This window comes from Ovis aries, chromosome 13 (assembly GCF_016772045.2).
Source record: "Ovis aries strain OAR_USU_Benz2616 breed Rambouillet chromosome 13, ARS-UI_Ramb_v3.0, whole genome shotgun sequence".
Classification (NCBI taxonomy): Eukaryota; Metazoa; Chordata; class Mammalia; order Artiodactyla; family Bovidae; genus Ovis; species Ovis aries.
The window spans coordinates 74,602,371-74,625,860 of record NC_056066.1 but is presented as its reverse complement, the minus strand read 5'-3'; the positions used below and the strand labels follow the sequence as shown (position 1 = coordinate 74,625,860).

The following is a 23,490-nucleotide window of genomic DNA, read 5'->3' as shown; positions in this document are numbered from 1 at the left end:
GAATCCAAGAGAATCTAACGTGCAGCCTGGGGTGAGAACCAATGCCCTAGAGCAACTACATCATTTCACAGATGGGAAGTGGAAGCCCAGAGATGGGAATGTATTTGTCCAAGGACACACAGCAAATGAATGAATACAGGGTGTTTCCTCCTCACACACTACAGGGCACAAAGCACCCGACTCCTTTATTTGTCATCTCTGATCATTTCTTCCATACAGATGATCTCATTTGATCCTTCATAACTTCTGGTGAAGTAGTGGGCAGTCATTCCCCCCATCTTACAGATAAGGATATCAAGGAACAGAACTGTCCAGGTGACTTGCCCAAGGTAAAGGCAAGAACCTAGAATGCCCAGTTCCTGTTCCAGGGCTCTTTTAGCGCCATCCATTGTCAGGTGCAGGTTCTAGAATGAACAGGTCAATCCTGTGAGGTGGGTTCTAGGTGTAAAAGGGAAGGACTGTGAGGGGACTTCCCTGGTGGCTCAGAGGTTAAAGCGTCTGCCTCCAATGTGGGAGACCCGGGTTCGATCCCTGGGTCGAGAAGATCCCCTGGAGAAGGAAATGGTACCCACTCCAGTACTCTTGCCTGGAGAATCCCATGGACGGAGAAGCCTGGTAGGCTACAGTCCACGGGGTCGCAGAGTCGGACACGACTGAGTGACTTCACTATACTATCACTATGAGGTGACATTCTAGAAGGGTGGAGAAGGTAGGACAGGAGGCAGATGACTGTTCCCTCACAAATAGGGGCTTTGGGGCAGCCATGTCCTATTTCATGTCTCCACAGACTCAGCCAGGTCTTCCGTCTTCTGGCCAAGGTGAGGGGGCTCTTGGAACTGGGGGGGTGTACAACTTCCTGAAAACCTGAGTCCTGCTCTGGGGAGGTGGTGGTTCTGCTGGGCATTTTTGGGCTTGCCCTGGAGTCAGTTCTCTTTGAAGAAAGCCATTCTCAAAGTCCTTGCCAAGAGCCACCCACTTATTCATTCATTCATTCAACAAACAAGGCTCCATCACCTACCTGCATTAGGGACTGATTTGGGGTGTGGATATGAGTAAAACCCAGTTCCCAACCACCAGACTGCCCTCTTGGGCAGGTCTTAATTGCTCCTGATCCCAGTGCTCTGCTACTATGCCCTGCCCCTCAGGGCCTCCTCCTCCGAGACCAAGAATAACACTCCATCCCATTCCTGTCTCTGCAGGTGGGGCTGCTTCTCTGGGCTCATCTCTTGGCCTCTATAGTCCTATAGAGCCAGGGGTTGTAGCCTCTGGCGGACAAGGCCCACTGAGCCAGAAAGCTGAGCAGGTGACACCTGTTGCCCAGGCCTGGGGCCCGGCCCCTGGGGGCACTGGCTGGGAGCCACCGAGGCAGGAGTACAACTGGTACTGCCACAAATTCCCCGCCGCGAGGCAGCCGGAGAACCTGGGCCGGGAGGATGGCTGCTCCAGAAGCAGAGCCCCCCAGCCGGGCGGCCCCAGCAGGCCTGTGCCTCTGCTGCTGTGTGGGCTGCCACCTGGGGCTCCGCCGATGCCCGCCAACGCAGGGGGTACGGAGGCCAACTCCCAGCCCGACATCTGCATCCTGACCTTGGCCATGATGATCGCTGGCATCCCTACCGTGCCCGTCCCGGGCCTGCGGGAGGAGGACCTGATCCGGGCGGCTCAAGCTTTCATGATGGCCCATCCGGAGCCGGAGGGGGCTGTGGAGGGGGCCCAGTGGGTGCAGGCACAGACCCACACAGCCTCTGGGCCAGTGGCCTTAGCAAGATCCCGGAGGGGCCAGCCTCCTGGCTCCTACTTGTAGCTGGATGAAATAGCACCAGACACATAGGGTGGCTTCTCCGTATGGTTTTTGGGCAGGCAGGGTTGGTGGTGCCTATGGCAGGGACTGGAATAAGGTGGTGGTCTGAGCCACTCTGACAAATACTGGCCCATTCAGGGCCCAGACTCCAGGAATTTCCCAGAAACCATTAAGCTGGGAGATAGGTCTTTGATCAGAGTAGTTACAATGAGAATTACTGAGGTAGGTGGCCCTGCTTGGAGAGTGGAGGCTTCTTTTGTACCGTTTTGGTACTCCCATCAGAATTCTTGTGCAAAGCCCTAGGCAACGTGCACTTTTCTCCTGCCTTTTGTTTCTCACTCTGCTGAGGGCAGGTGATGAGACCACAGGCAAGGAAGGAACATTAACTCTTGCTTGAGCACCCACTGGGCATCAGCCCATCACATTCCCATTCTCCTCTCATCTTACCAGTGCTCTGGGAAAGCTCCATTTTTACAGGTGAATGAACTGTGGCTTAGAGAGGTGACTTGCCTCAAGTCTCAGGGCAAGTAAAAGGCAGCACCAGGCCTCAGAAAACAGACAGGGAGGAAACCAGTCTGTAATGTCAGGCTCTGTAGAGTCTAGTCGCTCTATAGTATTGGGGTGGCCAAAAAGGTTGTTCAGGTTTTTCCTAACATCTCACAGAAAAACCCGAACATTTTGGCCAACCCAGTATTTCCTAAACTTCCTTCTAGGAGACAAAAAACTAGACAAGTGCTAAAACAGACAACATTCACTTTAATAACCTCAGGATGGGGGAGTGTGGCAGGTGGTGAGGCTGAGAGCCAGGCTCTCAGCCTCTGGGGGACTTTTCCTCTGTGGGTAAGGTGTCATCTCATGACTGTGGAAGCTCTTACCAAGTCCGAATCTTCATCTTCACTCAGTGTCTTATCTCTTATCCTACAGTAGGTATTACCTGTTAAGGCCCTTGAGCTAAGAATGGGTTTTACTTTTTGAAAAGGGTGTTAGTGTTAGGGGAAAAAAAAAACAACCCACACAACAAAGAACCAGGAATATACAACAGGCTGTAAGTGCCCAACAAAGTCTAGGATACTAACTATCGGGCCCTTTATGGGACAGCTTTGCTGCCTCCTGTTTTAGGATTCTAGACACATGGGTAGCAGGCTGCAGAAGAGAAGACCCTTGTGCTTCTTCCCTGGAAGGAGGGTCTGAAGAAGTACAGCAGTGTGAGTGTTGGAGGGTGTGTGTGTGTGGGGGGGGGGATGTGAGTGATACACGAGGATGAACATCACGGGTAATCAGAGTTGGACCTGCTCATAAGGGCCAATCCAGCTGTCGGCCAGCTCCCGCAGGGTGCTGTACCGCCGTTCAAACTCCTCCTGGCTGCAATGCTGCAGGAGCTGACTCACCTCCTCCGTGAGGAGAGCCACGGCCAAGCGCTTCTCCAGGGTCTCGCTCCATGTGCTGCCCAGGATGTCACTGAGGTTGGGGGCACAGCCTGCCGTCCACTCAGCAGGCAGCATGTCAGGCTGGAGCTCCTGGCGGTGGGCACTGAGCATGGCCAGGATGTGACGGCAGGGCAGATGGAAGGCCTGGTTGAAGTAGCAGCTGCAGCTGGCCGGGGGCTGGGGCTGCACCCTGTGGGTGTCCTCCAGGATCTGTATGTTCACCTTTTCGGAACCCGAGCCGATGAGATGCATGGATTTCTGGACCACAGCAAGCTCGCCCAGGCAGAGCTGGGCGGCCGGCCCCGTGCAGATGGCATTAAGTGAGTGCTGGATGCGGGCTTCCACCAACTGCTCCACTTTGGGGCTTTCGGGACTGCCCTCCACGGGGGTGTAATGGTTCGGGGGACTCGGGCCCAGGTTGAAACTCACCTTGTCTCCCGAGTTCTGCTGCAGGTACCGGAGCAGGGCGCTCATGCCTTTTTCCACCACTGGCGTGGTGCCAAAGAACTGGCTGAGGAGGCGGGTGGTGACCTCCAGGCCCTGAAAATAGCGGCTGCTCTCAGCTTGGCTTCTCCAGCGGTGGGCCAGCCAGATGCGGTCGTTGAGCAGCCAGTGTGAGTGGAGCGCGGGCAGCTGGGCCGGCGGGATGCAGGTGCTCAGCAGCGCGTACAGCTTCCGCAGGTTCCCGGCCGTGGCCGAGCACATGGTGCTCCGCAGGGCCGTCAGGAGCAGCCTCTCCACCGGCTGCTCGAGGGCCAGTTGACAGAACTTGCCCTGGAGGAACTTACAGATGTGGAAGGCCGAAAGCAGGACCTCAGCTGCAGGGAACTCCATAGCGAGGGTGGGCAGTAGGAGGAAGTAGGGATCCACCAGAATGGTACAGACTCTCTCCCATGCTGGGTTAAACTTCTTGAACACCTGGAACATGTGGGCTAAGCCTTCAGCATCCTCCTTGGCAAGAATGGCGAAGTAGACGGCCCGGGAAAGATGACCCTCCAGCGGCACCCGGGGTCCATCCACCAGGAAGGTGTATAACACCTCACCCCTCGGGTTATAGGTCCGGTGGATAAATAGGATCTCGGGAAAATGGGTAAAGACCCTCTGCATATAGCAGCTCTGATAGTTGAGGGTCTCCAACTGGGCAGTCTTGTTAAGCTGGTAGAGCAGCAGAGGTGGGCTTGGGTCCTCAATCAGGAACTCATTCAGCACTGTCAGCGCCATGGGGAAGATGGGAAATGTCTCGATGCCAAGGTCAAAATATTTGCTCTGTGTGTCTGCCAAACAGAAGGCTCCCACTCTCTCAAGCTCCAACTAAGTCAAGGCTTGAGGCTAGGCTGTAGACACCAGATCTTAATCCAAAGATGGGCCTATGGAGAAGAAAAGAGGTTTAAGGAGCCAGTAGGGGTTCGGCTCTTCAATTATTCACGCAGACAATATTTTATTCCTTAACTATGTATCAGCACTGTTCTGAGGGACATGCAATAAACATGTAAACAAACAAGGATGTATCAGATAATGAAGTTTATAAAGACTCTAAAACGGGATAAGGGTAGGCTGGAGGAGGGAGGGATGCCCTAGCCAAGGTGGCCAAGGAAGCCCTCTCTGGGTGGTGAGAGGATGACTTGGAGCTGAGAGCTAATTGATAAGTCAGCATGGAAGGATTTGGTGCCAGGAGATTTGAGTGAGTGTGAAGGGCGGAGCTGCCTTTTTTTCTCCTTAAATATTTAAAATATTTGTACAGCACTTTGTATTTACTTCTTGGCCTCCATTCTTTCATTGGTCCTGGTATATACAAGAGAACTGCAATTGCTCCAGACTTACTGTGTGATCTTGGGCCAGTCATCGATCCCTCTAGGCCTCAATCCCTTCAACGGAAAACGGGGTTAACAAGTGTTCATAAGTCTTTCCTCCCTCTACGTTAATCCCGCTATCAACTGTAATACTTAGTTCAAATGTTTCCTCTATTTAGCCCCTCAAACCGGTTACTGTCCCCATTTTACAGATGAGAAACTGAGGCTCAAAGAAGTTAAGTTTTGCCTACCATCACTAAGTAGCTGGAAGCTGAGTCTTTGGCTCGGGATTCTGACAGCTTGCCACAGTAAAAAACCAGAGACAGAGAGGGGATACGGCCTCTGACCTCTCACCTCTAACCCAGGTGGCAGGATGTGGATGTCTGACGTTCGCATTCGGGGTCTGGCCAGAGCCAGAAGAGAAGTCAACCTCCCACCCCTTTGGGGGCTGTGTCACGGTGACTACGGTCACCAGCTGCCTCACACCACCCCTTCTGGAATTACTCACCCACAGCTTGGCTCCGTCGCCATTTCTCCCTATTTGACCCTGCCTCTGCCTCTGACTCTGACTGACCTCTAGGCTCACCAACCGCGGTGCCAGCTTCCTGTGACTCGGGCCAATGGCCTGAGGAATTCGCTTTCGGACTTTGTGGCAACGACCAATCATAGCCCGGCGACTTGTGGGCGGGCGCTGTTACCAGGGTTACGAGGGGCTCGGCTGGCGGCAACCAATGAGAGCCCGAAGACACTAGCATCCTTTGGAGTCTGAGCTCTGAAGCTGAAACTGCGGAGCCACACTTCTGGGAAGAGGGCTGGAAGGGTGGGTTACTATGGAAACTCCCTCAGAGGGCAAAAAGCAAAAAGAAAATAAATAGCAAAGTTTCAAGATTTTTTTTTCTTCTCTGGTCAAATTCCAAAGCCCCAGGAGGGTAGGAAGTGGTGCCTGTGTGATTGCACTGTGTCCCCTGTCTTATGGGGAAGCTGAGGCCCGGTCTCAAATTTTGCGTCTCTCCAAGGGTCGAGGGGCCCAACTCTCGGAACTGAGGAGATTGAGGTCTTCCTAAGAGAGCTGAACTTGGGTATTGCTCAGCCCAACCCCTCCAGTATTTTACAGGCAAGATCCAGGATAGTGTTGTGACTGTTAAGGTCATGGTGAACTAGTGCAAGAAGCAGGATTGACTACCATCTTTTGACCTCGGTTCTGTTGAAGATGGTTCTTGGAAAGCTGGGAAGCTACCAGGCTTTAGGTGACTAAGGTTACAAACTAGCAACAACAACAAAAGTCTGTGTTGGTGCTTAAACCTCCATTGAATCTAGAAGGGAAACTGGGATTAGAACAGGCCAATGGATTCGTTTTTGCAGATGAGGAAACTGGGGTCAAAGAAATTAAGGACTTGCCCACAGTCGCCCAGCAAGTTGAGAGCAGTCAAGTCTTGGACCCAGCTTTCTTCCCTCCCAATCTATTTGGCTTCTTCAGGCTAGAATATGAGGCAGCCTGAAGTCCATGTTGAAGACTTGGTTGCAGGAAGAGGATGAAGCAAGGGGAGGATCGCTAATCATTGAATTTGAGGCATCGCACTCTATTTGGCTGCACAACACCCAGATTCCTTCACTGTTCAGGCAGAACACATTTCTCTTGCTTATTTGCTTTTATTTAAAGAACAGAAACAAAACAAAACTTTAATATGAATAAAAATAGGTACAAACACATTCTTTGTAAACAGCAGCAACAGCCAAGTAGCACGTTCCTTCCCTTTAGTCCCTGAAACCAGGTCCATTTTATCTCCCCCTATCCTGGGGCTGGGTTATCATCTCTGTAAAGTTAGTAAGGTCTGATCTCAGGGGTTGAGGGGGAAAGAGGAATGACCTTTCTGCATGGAAATAACTTTGGCCTTGAACAATGAATGAGGCTCCCAAGGAAAACCAAAGGCAGGGCAGAAATGGGGCAGATTCAAAGGACTGTCACACAGTAGGGTTCCTCTTCTTTCTCTCGGAACCATTTTCCTAACCCTGCCTAGAAAGACGTTGGTTAAAACGCTGACCCCGAGCATGTCCTGCCCGCTTTGAGCTCTCAGACTGCTAGGGAGAGGGGCTGGCGGCCTAGCCTGCCAGTGCAAGTGCTTCAGCCGTGAATGGTGGCGCCAGCAGGAGCCAGTCCCTCCCCTTCCTCCTGCTTTCCCCAGAGGAAAGGGAGGCAGCCCACATCCCTGAAGTCCCCTGGCTGGTGACTGGGCTCAGGAGGCTGGCAGGGGGCCGCCCAGATGTCCACAATCTTGCGCAGCGTGGAGCAGCGCTCCTCCAGCTCTGGTCCCTCACTCTGCATCAGCAGATTTGCAAGCTCCCTGCTTAGGTCCTGAATCATGTCATTCCGTCCCGGCTCCCCTGGCTGGCCTGCATCTGCTGGGATCAGAATGGGGTCCCGGAGCTCCCCGCTGGGCCCGAGGAGGTGCTGGTACCTCTTCTGCCACCGGCGGCACACCATGGCTTCGCTCACGGGCCTCTGGCTGGTGTGCAGCAGTGCCAGGATGTGCCGGCATGGCAGGTGATACCGCTGCTGAAAGGAGCAGCTGCAGCTGCAGCCGTCTTTGCTCACCTGATGGGAGTCCTCGAGCAGCTGCACGTCCACGGCACAGCCAGCCACGTCCACCAGGTGCGTGGAGCTCTGCACCACCACCCACTCATTGTGGCACAGCTTGTAGGCCAGGTCGGAGCCACTCTGGCGTAAGGAGGCCAGCATGCCGCCCTGCGAGGGCTGCCCCTGGGGAGGCTGCCATGGTGGCCCCCGCACCTGCTCTGGCTTGGCATCCTGCACAGGGGGCCTGCTGAGGCTCCCTCTGCAGATGCCAGAAGGCTTCTTGGACTTGGGGGCTGTGTTTGCTGACCGGGCTCTCTTTAACTTGGGGGGAGCAGTGGGCAAGTTCTTCACGCCTTTGGTGTTAAAGAAGTCTATGTAATCCACGAAGCGGAGGATGCAGTCCAGCAGCGACTGCTGCTCCCGGAAGAGGCTCGACACCTTGCTAGTGACGACGTCCAGACTGTCCATGTAGGTGCTACAGGCGTGCAGGCCCTTTCTGACGTGCATGTACCACAGCAGTTCACAGGAGAACCAGTGGGCCTGTAGGAAGCTGAAAAGCTGCTCGTCGAGCAGGGCCCGGGACATCTGGCAGAGATTTTGCAGGCTGGTCTCGGAGGTGACAAACACGGCCTCCCGCAGGGCTTCCTTCATGAGCCGTTTAAAGGACGGATCTGCGGAACTACGATGCAGCTTCTTCTCCAAGAGTCGGGTCGTGTGATAGATGGAGAGGAGGGTGCGGGCACTAGGAAAGACCTCCTGCAGGATGGCTCGGTGAGGGAAGGATGGGTCCACGAAGACCACCTTGACCTTGGGCCAGTCTGAGTTGAACTCCGTAAAGATGCTTAGCATCTTGGCCACGGAAGTGGCTGTCTCGGCCTTGAGCACCGCGAAGTGCACCACCCGCCCCTCTCGCTCCTTGCTCTCCACCAGGAAAGCGTAGAGGATGTGGCCCTGGGCATTCTCCACCCGGTGCAGCAAGAGATTCTCTGGGAAGCGGACAAACAGATCGCTCATCTTGCTGCTCTGGAAACTGAGCCGGTCCAGGTCTCGGCTGCTGCCCACACTGAAGGAGGCCATGGAACCCACGTCCACCTTAAGAAAGTTCTTCATCACTTTGGCTATCTTGGCCAGGTCAGAAGGAGTAATGCCCTCCTGCTCTGGCTTGGCGGGTATTTGGACCTTGTCTAAGCAAAATGGTGGTTCAACTGGGGACTTAGCAGCTGTGCCAAGGTCTTTGTTGACCTCGGGCTGTGCAGACTGGAGTTTCTTCTGAGATTTGCCGGTGGCGTCTCCTCTAGGACCCGTGGTTTTGGGGTCAGTGTGTATATGCTGTGTGTTGAGTTCACTGATGAACAGTCTATCCAGTTTCTCATTGTACCGCAGGAGCAAGTATGCTGGGCACATGTCTGCTTCTGCTGCTCTCTTCCTGTTTGACTGGGTCCGAATACAGACAAATTTCACCTGCACATATCTAGGGAAGGCAGAAGCAACAATGAAACAGTTGCTGACCACTCATTTTTCTCTTACAAGTCTAGGCCCTGTAGGGACTTAGAGTGCCTGTTACATTTCCTAGAGACCACAGTGTGGTATAGGATATGGGAGAGAAAGATTCGCGTTTACACTCCAGTCCCAAAGTGGTCAGGTCTTTCTTCAAGACCCCATCCAATTAAAACACCCTTAATCTGCATCTACAGAAGTTCTAAGCTCCAACTCCTTTTATTTACTCTCATTTTCCCATCTGTAGTTGTCAATCTGAGGCAAAGATATAAGGGGAAATAGACAAACAGCAACAGCAGAACTAGTTACCTGCTGTCTAAAGTGTCCTTTCATTCCTGCCTTCAGGGAGCCATTGCCTTCTCTGCCTCCTCCTTCAGGCAGCAAAAATAAAAGAGGTCTCAGGGGTTAGGGTAGATCTGGGCTTCCTCTCTAAGAGGAAAGATCTGGGTTCATCTTTGACTTAAAGGAAAACGTCTACATCCTGAGAGAGTGAGAACCCTGAGGCTGGATGATCCCTGGGATTCTGCCAGCATTGCCAATCTAGGCTGAAAGTGCCTACTCAAAGGAAACTGGTAATTAAACTGAATATCTGTTCTCTCCCCCCCTTCTACCTTTGAGGCCCAAATTAGGTCCTACCTTCTCCAGGAAACGTTTATGGATGCCCTCAAGCCACAGTAATTGCTCCTTACTTAAGATTCATAGCATTTATTTGGAACAAAAGGCTTAGCAGATTTTTGGGGTAGCAGTAGTGGTTACACAGTGGGGAGGCTGGAGGCTGACTCCTGGATTTGAATCCAGGCTCTACCACTATTCCTGGATTTGAATCCAGGCTCTACCACTCAGAAGCTGTTTGATCTTAGGCAAGGTACCTCACCTCTCTGTATGCAGTTTCCTTAACATCATAAAATAAAACTAAATAGGGTTGTTACGAGATTTAAATAAGCCACCGAGGTAGTATTTGGCCCAGAGCCTGGTTCAGCCTTTTATTTATTCTAAATAGGAGTCATCAACTGTTATTACAGCTCCTAAGACTTGTGACCTATTCTTGGGTGTTTATGCAGTACTTTTCCAATTGGATGGGGCTGTTTTCAAGTGTCAAGAGTAAATCAGTCCTCAGCGTATTCTAAGCACCTGGCACAAATGCTATTCTTTCAGCAGATGCTTGTCAAAGATGGGCTGGCTAAATGACTCAGGGACCACAGGTGGGTGGGACAGGTCACACCCCTGCTTCCTCAGAGAGGTCCCAACCTAAAGATTAATGAAGGGGAAAAAAAATCTCAGCCTCTGGCATGACACGACACAACGCTGGCATCTCAACAACCCTTTCCAAACACTAATCCATCTGGTCCTGTTTGCTCACCCTGTGGGGCAAGCTTAGAGAAATAGGAAGTCTGGCTTGAAATTACAGGGTGGAAAGGCCTGAGGCTGGAAATGCCTGCACCTGCTGTGTGCACAGCAGCAGGGCGGCCACGTCATCCCTGGCTCAGGGAGCGGCCTGGTGATACGGCAAGGCCAGCAAGGCCTGACCTCCTGCCTGTTTTCCACTGCCCCCACCGTCTTACTCTATTGTACCCTAGAAAGACCAACTGCTTCCCGGGTTCCCTACACTGTGTCTCACCTCTTTGCCTTTGCTTGTGTTGTCTCTCTGTCTGGAATGCCCTACCCACCTGTCTTCATCTCAGAGCTTACTCAATCTTCAGGACTAGATGCAACTACCTTCCTTCCTAGGAGGCCTCCCCCAAGCCCTCAGGATGGGCCCTACCCTTCCGCTGGCTCAACATCTTGGCATAGATCTTAGCTCATTACATTGTATTGACTTTATGTGCTCATAATCCATGCTTGTTAACCGAGTCAAAAGAAAAACAAAAAGACACTGGTGAGTGCCAACCATAAAACTCTTTCCCCTTTTCCTAGTTCATTAACGACTGCACCTCCCTGTGGAGACATCAGCATTCTTTTTAATTCCTCCTTCTCCAGGTTTATATCCAATATGTTAAGTCTTTTAAATTCATTTCTCCCACTATTGCATGTATAAGGATTACTATATGCCAAGTTCCATGTAAACCCCTTACATGCATCATTTCATGCTAATAAAAGGGTTCTACCATCCACATTTTACAGATGAGGCAACAGGCTTAAAGAGGTTCTTGAGCATGAGAATCTGGGATTTAATCCTCTGGCTAAAACTGGAGAATCTGGGATTTGAACTAAGCCTGCATGGCTACAGTCTATGTAGTTAACCATTATGTTGCCTGTCTTCTTCCAAAATATTTCTCCTTCTGAATTCTCATTTTTACCTTCCTCAACTTGACCCTCAATACTTTATTCAGGTTCAATAAGGTCCTTAAAGATCTCCAAACATACTGTGCTTGTTGGCATCAAGCACTTCAAACTTCAGGGGCACTAGGTTAAAGCCTCGGTCATTTTTTCCTGCTTCCCTTAATCTTTGGTATTGAGCTGTAACTTACACACAGTGAAATACACAAGTCTTTTGGAAGAATTATTGGAGCACTGTAGTAATTTTAATCTATATTTATTTCTATCTCCCAAGTGAAGGCATAGACTCTCTTCAAGACAGGGATAGGGTTTTATACTTCTGAATCCCCCTTAGTGCTTCTATCCCAGCATGCTCAGCCAGGACCTGAAGGAAGGAAGTCAGCCAAATCTACTCTGTAGGTGTTTATTTTCCTCTAACTGGACTGTGCCCCCCGTGTACTCCCAGTGCCCGGTACTGCACCTGGCACAGAGTAGGTGCTCAGAACACACACATTAAAGGAGTGATGGCATGACAGGAAATTCATCTTACAGTTTGAGCGGCACATTAGGAAGATCACCAGGAGAGTTCTGTCAGGTGACTTGGCTTCTATCCCAGCACTACTATTAACTGTAACTTTGGACAAGTTCTTTGTTTAATTTCAAACATTTACTAAGTCTATTTTGTACCAAACACTGTATTAGTTGCTCAGAAGGTGATGGAGACAAATTAGCCTCTACTCTCAAAGTCTGTTGAGCAGGGAGATTAGTACACAGATGATCAGTAAAGTCAAAACTAAGTGAAGGGTTAAACAGAGGTATGAGCAATACACTTATAACTGAATAAAGACTAATTCCCCCTGACTATGGGGATTGGAACAGAACTAAAGCTTTTGATTAATTTTCCATGAGATTTGTGTCCTTGTTGCATGTAAACTGTACCTTGAGCAATGGACAGAATTTTTACAGGTGAAGTCAAGCCATTTTAGACAACATAATCTGAGTTAGGAACAAGACTCAGAAGATCTGAGTTTAATTTCCAGCTTTACCACTTAGCTGTGTGAGAGTGAACAAGTCACTTCATTTCCTCTCAGCCTCCAAAGCTTATCTATAAACACAGAAATAACCAGAGCACTGGTCTCTGAATAATCAGTACCTGATCCAAGAAAAATCACTACAACTAAAAGTGTATTCAGGCTTCCCAGTGGCGCTAGTGGTAAAGAACCTGCCTGCCAATGCAGGAGATGTCAGAGATTCAAGTTTGATCCCTGGGTTGGGAAGATCCCCTGAGGAGGGCATGGCAGCCCACTCCAGTATTCTTGCCTAGAGAATCTCATGGACAGAGGAGCCTGTGGGCTATACAGTCCATAGGGCTGCACAGAGTCGGACACTACTGAAGTGATTTAGCATGCACAAAAGTGAATTTGTTTAAAAGGTTGTGGCAGAGAAAGATAATTTACAATATGATATCATCTATATGTGGGATCTAAAAAATATAACAAACTAGAGAATGTAACAAAAAAGAAGTGGACTCACAGATACAGGGAACAAGCTAATGGTTAACAGTGGGAAGAGGCAAGGGGGGAGGGGGAGTATGGAGTAGGGGACTAACACTTTCAAACTATTAGGTATAACATAAGCTATGAGGATATGCTGTACAACATGGGGGATATAGCCAATATTTTATAATAAGAATGGGGTAAAATCTTTGAAAATTATGAATCACTATACTGTACACCTGTAACTTATGTAGTACAGTGACTGTTCTTTTCTTTCTTTTTTTGGCCACATCTTGAGGCTCGGGAGATCTTAGTTCTCTAACTAGGGATCAAACCTGGGTCCATGGTAATGAAAGCCCATGTCCTAACCATCTTAGCCACTGGGCCACCAGGGAGTTCCCTCAACTATTCTTCAATTAAAAAAAAAAGGCATGATCAGTTGGTAATTAATCCAACATCCCCCATCCCCCTCCTTCCTTCCTTCGGGCCAGTTTCATTCAGGTTGTCATTCCTCCCCACACAGCTAAGTGCTTCAGGGCTGGTCTAAGCCAATTAAGGTAATCTTGTTAAGAATGGCCGTGGATACAGGTCCAATTCTGCAAAGAAACATGATAGGAAGTCTGTAGGAAACCAAGGCAAGCTTTTTCTTCTGAATGTGACTCCTACATATGTGCCATGTGGTGAGACACTCTGAGGACAAAGCTGAGACCTGAAGATGGAGAGTGGAAAGAAAGGGAAAGCCTGAGCCACTGAAATAATTACCTTCTCTGGGCTAAGAAATAAAGCATTTTGAGTCAGGATTTTCAGTTAATTGCAGCCCAAAAGACATTTTCAGAATCCATATTTTATAGAAAATAGTAGAAAAAAAGATTTGAGCAGATCTTTAAAAAATGAGACGAAAATTATGAAAATATTATATGTAATGAAATTTAAGTCATGTAGAGATGTGAGAAGGAAATGGCAACCCACTCCAGTGTTCTTGCCTGGGGAATCCCAGGGATGGGGGAGCCTGGTGGGCTGTCGTCTCTGGGGTCGCACAGAGTCGGACACAACTGAAGCGACTTAGCAGCAGCAGCAGAGATGTGAGAGTTGCACTATAAAGAAGGCTGAACACTGAAGAACTGATACTTTCAAATTATGGTGCTAGAGAAGACTCTTGAGAGTCCCTTGGACTGCAAGGAGATCCAACCAGTCCATCCTAAAGGAAACCAACCCTGAATATTCATTGAAAGGACTGATGCTGAAGTTGAAGCTCTAATACTTTGGCCACCTGATGCAAAGAGCTGGCTTATTGGAAAAGACCCTGATGCTGGGAAAGATTGAGGGCAAAAGGAGAAGAGGGTGGCAGAAAATGAGATGGTTTGATAGCATCACCAACTCAATGGACATGAATTTGAGCAAACTTTGGGAGATAGTGAAGGAGAGAGAAGCCTGATGTGCTGCAGTCCATGGGGTTGCAAAGAGTTGGACACAACTTAGCAAGTGAACAAGAAGCTATAATGGTGGCTGTCTGCCAATTCTTAAAATAATCAAAGAACCACTTGAAGAATCTGTTTTTTTTTCCTGATGTATTTCCCCCAAACACTCTTTTACTTTATTTCCTAGCTCACTTTCACAATATATAAAGGTCAATCTTACCAAAATATTCCTGTGCTTTATCATGTTTCCCAAGGACCTAATTTAATTTTTTGCTCTGGAAATCCTTTGCTTTTCAAGTCTGTATCACATCATTGTCCTTGATTTTCCTTCTCTGTCTGTCAGCTGGCATAAAGCTGTGGGGAATGTAAGGATTTCTCTATCGTGACTCTCAGGGACTTCACCAAGTACCGAAGCTCTTGGAAGACGTGCTATTTCAGTTTGCAATCAATTTTATTTGCACTGTATTATCCTGAGGTTTACCTCATCTATTCATTAGCCAGAAACTGACTACTAAAGATGTTGATGGAGTTGGTGGAGACAAGCAAGAAGGAATGACTAAGTAGTAACTAATTTTAAAAGTGGCTAGTTTGTTAGCATGATTTTCGTTTTCCTACACAGCCTTGTGACTAGAAAAGAAAGAAATTGAAGTTGCTTATTCATGTCTGACTCTTTGCAATCCCATGGACTATAGCCTACCAGGGTCCTCTGCCCATGGGATTTTCCAGGGAACAGTACTGGAGTGGGTTGCCATTTCTTTCTCCAGGGGATCTTCCCAACCCAGGGATCGAACCCAGGTCTCCCGCAGCATAGGCAGATGCTTCACTGTCTGAGCCACCAGGGATAGGTGGAACATGAAAACTCAGATAACAAAGGCTTAGTTCAAAGGGTGTGATGGGGATTAAATAAAACTGTAAAATCCTTAGCAGAGGAGGGAGGTTCAAAAGGGAGGGCATATATGTATATGTATACCTATGACTGATTCATGTTGAGGTCGATAGTCTTCAGTCTAACAGCTACCTTTTTTGAACACTTTTTTGGGAAGGTGTTCCAGTGTTCAAAAAAGGTAGCTATTAGACTGAACAGCAATGGAGAGAGACAACAGAATACCTCACAGGATGTTTGAAGACTATCAATCCCCCAAAGACATAACAAAAAGAGAAACACACGTAATAGTCGTACATAAAAATATGGGAAGGGAAACTGGGCATAAAACTCACAGAATCTCCCAGTTGATTGGGATTTTGGGTCATTTAGTAATAACTCCCATGACACAATTCTCTGACTCTTTTAAAAATACCTATCATTTTCTGTCATGTATACAACTATGACTTTGGCAAATATTACTGTGCTTAAACCACTAGCAAGAGCGTCTTGCTTACAATGTGGGAGACCTGGGTTTGATCCCTGGGTTGGGAAGATACTCTGGAGAAGGAAATGGCAACCCACTCCAGTACTCTTGTCTGGAAAATCCCATGGATGGAGGAGCCTGGTAGGCTACAGTCCATGGGGTCACAAAGAGTTGGACACGACTGAGGGACTTCACTTTTAAACCACTACGTGTATTTTACGTAATCTTCTCCACATCCTCCTCATTTTGCAGAGGATGAAACTGTGTCATGGAAATTTAAAGTCTTGTTGGCTTTAACTGAGCTAAAGCCTGTCTTTCTGACTTCAGAGTTCTCACTTTTAACAGATACGCCAGCTTTTCCTGAACGTCAAGGAATCACCGATCCTCTTTCCATATGCCATAGCCATTCCTACAATCTTTGTATTAGTATTTTCAAATGGTTTTCTTTAAATCAGCTCAGTTTATTTAATGAGGATCTTTATGTTTAGATATTAACATGAACACTTAAAATCATCTCGCCTGAGCGCCAGTAGCATGTCTATCTGGTTGCAGGAAACACCGCTAAATTACTCGCTGAAAACATTTCCCCCACCTGCCCTCCAGTCCTACAAGAGAAGGGCTCATCCCACACATCCATACATCATTCAAAAAGCCCAACTCAGTGCACTCTGGCACAGAGCCAGTATCCAACACAAGCTCCAAGAATACCCTTTACAACACCCCAACAAGTAGTCACTCCCTCTCTGCTGAAGGCCTAAGCTGCTCAGAATTCACTTCCTCCCAAACTAGCTCTGGCATATGATTCTCCTCAAGGGTAGAGACCACAATTCACTCAATCTTTTTATCCTAGCTCAAGCCTGCAGGGGTAAACCTTTTTACCTCTCACTAGAAGTTTGTTGACTGAATCAATACCAGGATGTTGTTATAAGCCAGTGGTTGAAGAGGCAACTTCGAGCTGTGGCAATAAACAGGATGGGTCTGATCTTCAGTTCTAAAACCTTGATGCTTTCTTACAACTTCTGAAAATCTTCTGACTTCTCTGGCAATCCAGTAGTTAAGACTCTGCACTTCCAATGCAGGGGTGCAGGCTCAACTCCTGGTTGGGGAACTAAGATCCCACATGCTGTATGGTGCGGCCAAAAAAGAAAAAAGAAAGAAATCTTACCCCACTCCCTGCTCCGACTTGCTTGCTCATTTCTGCATATTCTTATTTTCCTTGACTGTAACTGTACCCCAAATTCAGACTTCCCTGGCTCCCACCAGGTGGTTTTGGGGCTGGGGGTGGTTTTTGTTACAGGTTCTCTTATTTTCCTCTTTCAAGCCTTGACTACCCGGGCCTCTGCTCCTTGCCTGCCTTGACTCTATCCAGCTTTTCTCCTCCTTTTTGCTCAAGAACAGAGGAGCTAAGGGGTAACCGCCTCCAAAGAGTTACATAAGGAAACTAGGAGCCTTAATGTAAAGCAGAGAGGTAGAACTTTTAGTCCTCTTAACATTCAACTTCTCCTGGCCGTTTCCCCCAATCTGCACAATAACATTATTATAAAGGCAATAATATTTATGGACTATTTTCTGTGTAGCGGGCCTTCTGAGAAATACTTTACATGTATTAACTCATTTAATGAGAGTGAAAACTGCTTCTGACAAGGAGATTCAGAGGGTCAAGTCAGGTAAGGAAGTGAATGTGCTCTGTAAACTTTTCTCCAGAAAATATCAGGGATGGCTGTTTCTTCCTCCCCAAGAGCCCGCACTGGCATCAAGTGTCAGCCAACACCCACGCTGTGTACAAGATTAAAGTTCCTTGTCTTTGCTCACCTGGCACCCTAGACTGTTCCTTTGGCTCTTACTACTAGTCTTCCCTAGACTCTTCAGTTCAGTTCAGTTCAGTCGCTCAGTCGTCTCCGACTCTTTGCGACCCCATGATTCGCAGCACGCCAGGCCTCCCTGTCCATCACCATCTCCCGGAGTTCACGCAAACTCACATCCATCAAGTAGATGATGCCATCTAGCCATCTCATCCTCTGTCATCCCCTTCTCCTCCTGCCCCCAATCCCTCCCAGCTCAGGGTCTTTTCCAGTAAGTCAACTCGTCTCGTGAGGTGCCCAAAGTACTGGAGTTTCAGCTTTAGCATCATTCCTTCCAAAGAACACCCAGGGCTGATCTCCTTCAGAATGGACTGGTTGGATCTCCTTGCAGTCCAAGGGACTCTCAAGAGTCATCTCCAATACCACAGTTCAAAAGCATCAATTCTTCGGCACTCAGATTTCTTCACAGTCCAACTCTCACATCCATACATGACCATTGGAAAAACCATAGCCTTGACTAGATGGACCTTTGTTGGCGAAGTAATGTCTCTGCTTTTGAATATGCTATCTAGGTTGGTCATAACTTTTCTTCCAAGGAGTAAGCGTCTTTTAATTTCATGGCTGCAGTCACCATCTGCAGTGATTTTGGAGCCCCCAAAAATAAAGTCTGACACTGTTTCAACTGTTTCCTCATCTATTTCTCATGAAGTGATGGAACCAGATGCTATGATCTTCGTTTTCTGAATGTTGAGCTTTAAGCTAACTTTTCACTCTCCTCTTTCACTTTCATCAAGAGGCTTTTGAGTTCCTCTTCACTTTCTGCCATAAGGGTGGTGTCATCTGCATATCTGAGGTTATTGATATTTCTCCCAGCAATCTTAATTCCAGCTTGTGTTTCTTCCAGCCCAACGTTTCTCATGATGTACTCTGCATATAACTTAAATAAGCAGGGTGACAATATATAGCCTTGACGTACTCCTTTTTCTATTTGGAACCAGTCTGTTGTTCCATGTCCAGTTCTAACTGTTGCTTCCTGACCTGCATACAGGTTTCTCAAGAAGCAGGTTAGGTGGTCTGGTATTCCCATCTCTTTCAGAATTTCCCACAGTTTATTGTGATCCACACAGTCAAAGGCTTTGGCCTAGACTCTTACTACTATCTTATTGATTGATTGACTAATTGGCTTTGAGGCTGACCAGAAAGGGAACCTGGGCCCTTAGCAGTCCTAACCACTGGATAGCCAGGGAATTCCCTCTTACTACTATTTTAAGGAAATTGTTATTTCTGCAATTAGAGTTTAATATTTGTCTCCCTGACTGGAGGGCAAGCTCTATGAAGGCAGGGACTCAACTTATGTTTTTCAACACTGTTTCTAGACAGTAGCATGGAGTAAGTTTTCAGTTAACAATTGCCAAAATCAATGAATCAAATGGCTCATACAATGGAGTGATGTGGAGTAATCTCCAAAATACACTGATAAGTGAGAAAAACAAGGTGCAGAATGATATGTAAAAGTAGTATGCAAGGGACTTCCCCAGTGGTCCAGCAGTGAAGACTCCAATGCAGGGGGCCCCAAGTTTGATCCCTGGTTAAGGAACTAAGATTCCACATGTGGTACATTGTCACCAAAAACACACAAAAAAGTCAGTCACCGGTGTTTCTTTTTTTTTTTTAAAGGTGCATATGTATACACAAGATATATTTTTTCAAGCTCAGAGTATGTCAGGAAGATAAGAGTGGTTGTCTCTAGATAACATACCGGAACGGACATTGCCTTTTGCAAACTTTGATGTAATTTGACATTAAAAAAAATTAAATGACTATATTGACCACTCAAAAACAAATTCATTTAAATAACTGTTCAACCTGCAAAAAGTAAATAAAACTAATCTGCACCTCTGTTAGCTAAGTCCCTGACATTCTTTTTGGTACTGCTCCAGCATAAATCTTCCTTCTAGTCAAGTATGTCTCCTCACTGCCTTCCAGGTACAGCATGTTAACATATGCACTGGCTCACACACCACTTTTCCCTCCAGCATGTTAACCCTCCTGTCACAGACAGATGGGCCCCTGAAGATGCCAACTTCCTCATCTCTAAAATTTGTCAATATGTTGGGTTAGATGGCAAAGGGGAATTAAGATTGCAGATGGAATCAAGGTACTAATTACCTGATTTTTTAAAAGGGAAACTATCGATTATCTGGGCAGGCCTAATATAACCACAGGATCCTAAAAAATGGAAGAGGGAGGCAGAAGGGGCACCAGAGAAGGAGATGGAACAAGGCAGGATCAGAGTGATATGATGCGAGGACCACACCAGCCACTGCTGGTTTGAAGATGGAGGAAGGGGACCATGAGTCAAGGCATGGGGACAGCTTCTAGAAGCTGGAAGGGGACCATGAGTCAAGGAGTGTGGACAGCTTCTAGAAGCTGGAAGTCTTGAAAATGGACTCTCTTACAGGGACTCCAGGGGTTCCGCCAGTGGCTCAGAGGTAAAGAAGCCGCCTGCAACGCAGGCGCCTCAGGAGACTTGGGTTAGATCCCTGGGTCAGGAAGATCCCCTGGAGAACACGACAACCCACTCCAGTATTCTTGCCTGGAGAATCCCATGGACAGAGGAGCCTGGAGGGTTGGAGTCCATGGAGTCTGAAGTGACTTAGCACACATGCACAGGGACTCCAGAAAGAAATACAACTCTGCTGAGGCCTTGGTTTTAGCCCAGTCAGATCTGGGCCTGACTTCTAACCTACAGAACGATAAGCTACTAAATTTGTGTTGCTTTCATCACTGTGTTTGTGGTAATTTGTTACAGCAGCAGATAAAAAATACACCTCCTGACACCTCCCTGTCTCTGAGGGCCCAGCTCAAGCCTCCTTGTCTCTCTTACTTTCCCAGCCCACTGTGACTTTTCTCTGTGTCCCTGCAGCTCCAGTTTCCCTGAGTTATACATTTACTACTCGATGACTCATTCATTCAACGGTTACTTAAGGCCTGCTGTGGGACAAGCCTTGTGCTAGACCCTGGAGGTGATCCACCCGAAGGGCGTCTAGGTGCATTTATGAGGGGTTTGGACTTGATTCTAAGCAAGCAGCATGGTGTCAATCAGTGAGAAAGCAAAAAATAGTAAACCAGAGTCCCTCCCTCAAAGAGCTCAGCAAACCAGGGAAACCTCTGTAAACTATATTCCAAAAAGATGTGCAAAGAGCTATAACAAGTGCTGTCAGAACACAGAGTAGGAGCACTGAACCTAAGCTTCAGGGAGTTAAGAAAGGCTTTTGGGAAATTATGCTAGTATCTGAAGGAAAAGTAACAATTAGCTAAGACTGAGTTTTCCACAAGTGGTCCAAAATGACTGCAGAGAACACATGAATGTTTAATAGTTACTTATAAAAGATATACTATTTTTTGGCCAGCATACTGTTACTTCTTATATAGTATTACTTAGATTGGTTCTAAAGTTTCTTTGAATATTAGAACAATTTAAAGAAAAATGTTAGGTAAATTGTAGTTCAGGATATACAGTACAGAAAGAATAGTATACGAAACAACTGATGTTTGAGGAAGAGAGAGCTATAGTGATGGACAAGGTTATTCTAACCAGCAGAAGTGGTTAAGTGCAAGGACTAGGAAGCTATGGGCTTGGGACAGGAGCTGATCATGGAGAAAGAGTCGGTGAGTATAGAGCACACAGTGCAAGATGGGGAGGTCAAAAGGGTTGGATGGTCTGGTGAGCCAGGTTAATAATAGTCCTGGACTTAATCAAGAGAGCAACAGGGAGGCTATTGCACTTTATCTGGCCTATACTGTTAAGCAGTTTGAATCAGGGCATTTTTTTTTTTTTTACATTCTTTCATTGCTTAGAAAGATGCTACAGGCATAGATCAAAGTCCAAACACCTCACAGTCATACTTTATGGGGTTCTCCATAAAGTATTGGATTGGGTAGCCATGCCCTTCTCCAGGGCATCTTCCTGATTCAGGGATCAAACCCCACTCTCCTGAATTGCAGGCAGATTCTTTACCATCTGAGCCACCAAGGAAGGTCGATGAACTTTTATTGATGAAAGTCTCTCAGTTGTGTCCAACTCTTTGCAACCCCATGGACTATACAGTCCATGGAATTCTCCAGGCCAGAATACTGGAGTGGGTAGCCTTTCCCTTCTCCAGGGGATCTTCCCAACCTAGGGATCAAACCCAGGTCTTCCGTGTTACAGATGGATTCTTTACAGTGAAGCCACAAGGGAAGCTTTTACTGATGGGTGAACTGCAACTGACATGACCTCCTGCCAGGTATGGCATCCTACACTGTTTCTCAAACATGCCACATTCTTTCATATATTTGTGTCTTCACTCCACAGCTCCTTCTGGTTAAACCCCTCTGTGATACTTGATATTAACCACTGAACTTCTGCACTAACCTTCTGCTTTCATTCATAGCCCAGCAGAAACCATTACTTCCAGTGTGAAGCCCTTCCTGTCTTCCCAGACACTTGTCACTTCTTCCTCTGCACATATCTAATAAAGCATTTGTCACACACTAGTCCATGTACTATGCCATCTCAAGCTCTTCGAGCACAAGTTTAATTACTTATTCATATTTATCTGTACCCAGCACAGCACTGGACTTCAGAACAGGGAAAAAAACACCACCTGCCTGGCCAGAGAGTGAGCTTTGGCCAAATGTCTCAACCTAGAGGTCTCAAACTCAGATACACTTTGACTCTCAAAGTTGGCCCATAGAAAGCATGTTCACATGTGAATTGATTTCCAATTTTTTAAAAGTGGACACATTCACATAAAGCCTGTACTGCTAACTCCATTTGCCCCATATCTGGGAACACTGGATCTTCACTCTCACATGGAGACCATCAGCTGCAGTTAATTGGCCTGTTCTCCATTTTGCCCAGTTTACATGTCTATTCTCCCTAGCACAAAGACCTGGTGTTGATTATTTCATCATTCCTTTTCATATAGTTAAATTAAAAGTTCAGCTTTCTTACACGGGGCTGTTTCACCTGAGTCCTGAAGGCAAGTGAGTTTTCAACCCTTAGCTTAGCCTCCAAGCCTCTTTTCTCATCTGCCAAATGGGAAAAATAACATTTACCTGTGATTTTCAATACACCCCTGTGGGTGAAAGCGTGCCTAGAATAGAGAACGCTGCCTGGGACATGGGAAGTGTTTGAAAACCGGTTTGTTAATCTCTGGAGCTCGAGAACCATTTACAGAACTAAGAAAAGAATGAAAGAATTAATTACCAATCTAACCAACCAACGACTGACCAGTGTCACTGCTTTGTAAAGAGAAGACATGAACAAAATTCTCGCCAAGGCCTTTTTATCCATTGTGAAGGCTATACTTTGTGTCTGGGATATGGCAGGTGCTCAAAAAATGAGATAAACTGCAGTCGTCATGAATTCCAGGAAAGCTGGGAATGAAGGCATGAGTGAGTGGAGGTGACGTGGGTGGTCAAAAGGCGATGCCTGTGGAGGTTTTGCGCTTTTCCCAGGCACCAAGCAGGTGCTCAATGTGGAATTGCTCAGAGACGGGGCATGGCCGGGGGGCGCCCAGGTGCACTCCCTCCTCCACGCCGCCCTCCTGTTTGGGACCGTCCGGCCTCCTCCCCACCCTCCTGCCCCGCCCCGCCACGCCCTTACAGGATGTCCTCGCGGATAGAGGTGCCATGGTTGAGGTTGTGGTACCGGACGGAGATGCAGTCCCTGAGAATGAAGGAACACTTGTTCTCCTTTTTGTAGGCGCTGAAGCACTCCTTGAAGTCCTCGTAGGTCTTGAAGCAGCTCCCGAGCTCCATGGCCGCCCCCTCGGCCCAGCCAGGGGCTGCACTAAGATCAACACTGGGGATCAGAGGTCACCTAGGAGGGCCTACAGGCTGTTGGTCCCCAGGATGCCTTAAGAGCGGGCCTCTATTGGGTGCCTTGTTACGGAGCTCAGGAGAAGCCCTCTGCCTGAGACGGTTACCGTGGGTTAGGTGGGTTTGCTCTCCGACAAGTAGGGAAAATGACACTGAGCCCTTATTATCCAGTCTCGAGGCTCCGCCCCCTCACCGTCATATCCAATCACGCATG

The 23,490-nt window shown here is 47.7% G+C and overlaps 3 protein-coding genes across 7 annotated transcripts; 1 reads left to right on the top strand and 2 right to left on the bottom strand.

Moving 5' to 3' along the window:
- The first annotated feature begins 662 nt into the window (after positions 1-662).
- Positions 663-1,880, top strand: SPATA25 (spermatogenesis associated 25). Its single transcript, XM_004014868.5, has 2 exons — positions 663-818; positions 1,200-1,880. The coding sequence occupies exons 1-2, from the start codon at positions 764-766 to the stop codon at positions 1,799-1,801; spliced, it is 657 nt and encodes a 218-aa protein (XP_004014917.1). The 5' UTR covers positions 663-763; the 3' UTR covers positions 1,802-1,880.
- Positions 1,881-2,534: 654 nt separating this feature from the next.
- ZSWIM1 (zinc finger SWIM-type containing 1) lies at positions 2,535-5,558 on the bottom strand. Of its 5 annotated transcripts, none has more exons than XM_012189282.4 (3): positions 5,524-5,558; positions 5,047-5,090; positions 2,535-4,592 (listed from the first exon to the last, which is right to left on the bottom strand). In XM_012189282.4, the coding sequence occupies exon 3, from the start codon at positions 4,444-4,446 to the stop codon at positions 3,076-3,078; it is 1,371 nt and encodes a 456-aa protein (XP_012044672.2). In that variant the 5' UTR covers positions 4,447-4,592; positions 5,047-5,090; positions 5,524-5,558; the 3' UTR covers positions 2,535-3,075. The 5 variants fall into 5 exon arrangements, with proteins under 5 accessions (XP_012044672.2, XP_042086136.1, XP_042086138.1 ...); XM_042230202.2 differs by lacking the exon at positions 5,524-5,558 and adding an exon at positions 5,267-5,345; XM_042230204.1 differs by lacking the exon at positions 5,047-5,090 and having other exon boundaries at positions 5,370-5,558.
- A 1,087-nt stretch (positions 5,559-6,645) lies between these two features.
- ZSWIM3 (zinc finger SWIM-type containing 3) lies at positions 6,646-23,431 on the bottom strand. Its single transcript, XM_012189483.5, has 2 exons — positions 23,062-23,431; positions 6,646-9,061 (listed from the first exon to the last, which is right to left on the bottom strand). The coding sequence occupies exons 1-2, from the start codon at positions 23,214-23,216 to the stop codon at positions 7,138-7,140; spliced, it is 2,079 nt and encodes a 692-aa protein (XP_012044873.2). The 5' UTR covers positions 23,217-23,431; the 3' UTR covers positions 6,646-7,137.
- Positions 23,432-23,490: the final 59 nt, after the last annotated feature.